At 50.0% G+C, this 2,552-nt stretch overlaps 1 protein-coding gene across 2 annotated transcripts in view; it reads right to left on the reverse strand.

Annotated features, from left to right (window-relative positions):
• Nucleotides 1-2,285, reverse strand: part of GANC (glucosidase alpha, neutral C) — a 29,905-nt gene extending 27,620 nt beyond the window's left edge. For both annotated transcript variants that reach the window (XM_082318345.1, XM_082318346.1), the window contains exons 1-2: nucleotides 2,181-2,285; nucleotides 959-1,021 (exon numbers count right to left, since the gene is read on the reverse strand). In XM_082318345.1, the coding sequence (XP_082174471.1) occupies nucleotides 959-1,021; nucleotides 2,181-2,209 (92 nt within the window). In that variant the 5' untranslated portion in view covers nucleotides 2,210-2,285. The remainder of the gene's footprint in view (nucleotides 1-958; nucleotides 1,022-2,180) is intronic.
• Nucleotides 2,286-2,552: the final 267 nt, after the last annotated feature.

Here is a 2,552-nt window from a genome sequence, read left to right on the forward strand (position 1 = left end):
CAGATTTTATGAACTATTTGAAGATAAGTGTCTTGGAGGCTACCTTAAAGGGAAGCTTCTTCATTAGTAAACTGGCATTGTTTCCTTGCAAACGGATATTGCACAAATGCAAGCAATCAGATAAAGGATTTCTTTTAAAAGCATAGCAAAGACAGGGTCTGATGCTTGCCCATGCGTGGCAACCTCCTGCTGAGAAATCAGATGTGTTAAGTTAAAATGGCAACTGGCTAGAAAGGGCTGGTGTGAAAAGAGGGAGGAGTCCTGCTCCCGCTGGCAAAATGTTATTTGGGGTTTTCTGAACATAATTTCCTGCAGAACAGAAATGAGCATCACTGTAACCCAGTATGCCAGTGGCTAATTGGTATAACACTGGGCAATCACTCCTTTCACCCAGGCAGCACTGGACAGAAGACAATGGAGGATGGGAAGAAAAAAAGCTAGAGGAGAGGTATCTCAGTTAGAAATGGGATAGGAAGGATCACTTAGTTTAAGATAAGCTTTAAGAGACTAATGAGCTAGAATTTAGATTTGATGCTGAATTCTGGCCATGGTGCTTGTTCAACAGGACTGTAATCATTTATGCTATTGTCACAGGCTAATGGTTTCTATGGAGAATTCTGTTGTTTTGGACTACAGATATTCAAGAAACATCCACATCAAGAAAACAACCTGTGTCTGAGCGTACCCATAGTTAAAATACTGCTGGGGCTTTGTCAGATGAGAGGACTGACTCTTTTGAATTTTATCAGAAGAGGTTTTTTATGTAAGATTCCACCTTTTAAAATATGCTGATTATTGCTTGCTGACAGGTGAGTAGAATGCTCACTTTGAAAGATAAATCCTGAGAGTAGCAGACTTGCTGTGATTAAAAATCAATGTGTAACTACTTCCTGTATCTTTTAATAGTACTACTTTTTTTAAAAAAAAAACAACCCTACGGTACAATTCTTCTCTTTACCTGTAAAAAGCAATCTGGTTGCATTCCTTAAAGGTGCTTTTGTCCACAGCCTCATCTTGGACACTAGAAAGAGCAGATAAAGAAAATGGTTAAATGTATTCACCAAACACCTGCTGAACGATCAGATGATGGGGGTCCTCCTCTAGAGGGGTAAGGATTAAAGAGAGTGCAGACAACCGTGGTGACATAAAATGTGTTGGACTTTGAACTACTGTGTTTGGATACAGGAAGAATTTCTTACACATTTAGTTCCACGCTAAACCACTTCCTTTTAAACTTGATAATTTTGGCAAACAATTGAATCTGTGACTAACAGAGCTGAATTTCAGCACGAGTGAATTCTTGGGGCTTTGGATTTCGAAGCCACATCTTCTGCAGTCCTTACAGTCAAATACTATGTTCCAGTAATAAGAATGGAGAAAGAGGCAGGATTGGCAGCAAAAGAGAAACCCTGCACCCTTCTCTTCTACCTGCAGTGGGACCAATGAGGGAAGGAGGCTTCTGATGGCCCTGCTGATAGCTCTATGTTATCTTTAGGCTTGAGGTAACTTTTAGATCTATTAGGTAACAGTAAATTTTTGGCTTGCCTGAAAAAATGGACTGCCAGTAGCGTCTATCATCAAAATACTTCCCACAACATGCTGAGTTCAGACACACATGGAAGAGAATAAGGTATTAGCACTGGCAGACAAAGTGCTTACAAAATGCTTATGAATTATATACATGCAACATATGTAATGCAGATGGCAGCCATGAAGACTCGGTCACAATTACTGTGAACTAAATATTAATAGACCTGGATTATTATTAGAGATGTCACAGTAACCATACATTTAGGCAATGTAATCCTTCCCATTTTTGCCTGAAGATACCCATGCACTTTCGGGTTTTTGCACCAGGTCTGTGGGACTGTTGCCATATTTAACAACCGGAGTACCTTCCAGCGGTGGAGCCTGCAGCCGAACTAACCTGCACGAACCAGCCTGCTCTCTGGCCTCCCCTCCGCGGCCAGGTACGCAGGAAGCTCCGCCCCTGGCTGGGGCGGCGGGGACAGCACCGCCACCGACCCCGCACGCCTGCCCCCCCGCCCCCGGCCGGCTCCGGGCCCTTGCTGGGGCCGGGCCCGTACCCCGCCGCGCCCCGTGGAAAGCTGTGGAGCCACCCCGGCAACACGGGGAGCGAGACGAGGGCCGGCCAGGGAACCGCTACCGGACAGCGTTACCTGACTTCCCCCGGCGTGACCGCCTCCATGGCGGGGCTGCCCCGAGCGGCCGCCGGCGGGGAGAAGGGGTGACCGCCCGCCGGCGGCGGCGGCAGGGCCCGGGGGGCTCCCCCGAGGGAGGGGCGGCAGCCGGGGGAGCGGGGCCGCTTCTCCCGTAACGGCCTCGCCTCGCTCGCGGCAGGTGCCGGAGACCCCGGCGCGGCGCTCTGTTACCGGGGCAGCCGGCGGGCTCCGAGAGCGGCCGGGCCGGCGACTGGCACCCGGGGGCGGTGACAGCCCGGGCCCAGCCGGGGAGCGGCTCCGCCCCCCGCGCCGCTCTCGCTGCCCCACGGCAGCCGCGTCCCCCCGTGGAGAGCGGAAGAGGCGCGGCCA

Source organism: Platalea leucorodia (assembly GCF_965183815.1).
Source record: "Platalea leucorodia genome assembly, chromosome: 7".
NCBI lineage: Eukaryota > Metazoa > Chordata > Aves > Pelecaniformes > Threskiornithidae > Platalea > Platalea leucorodia.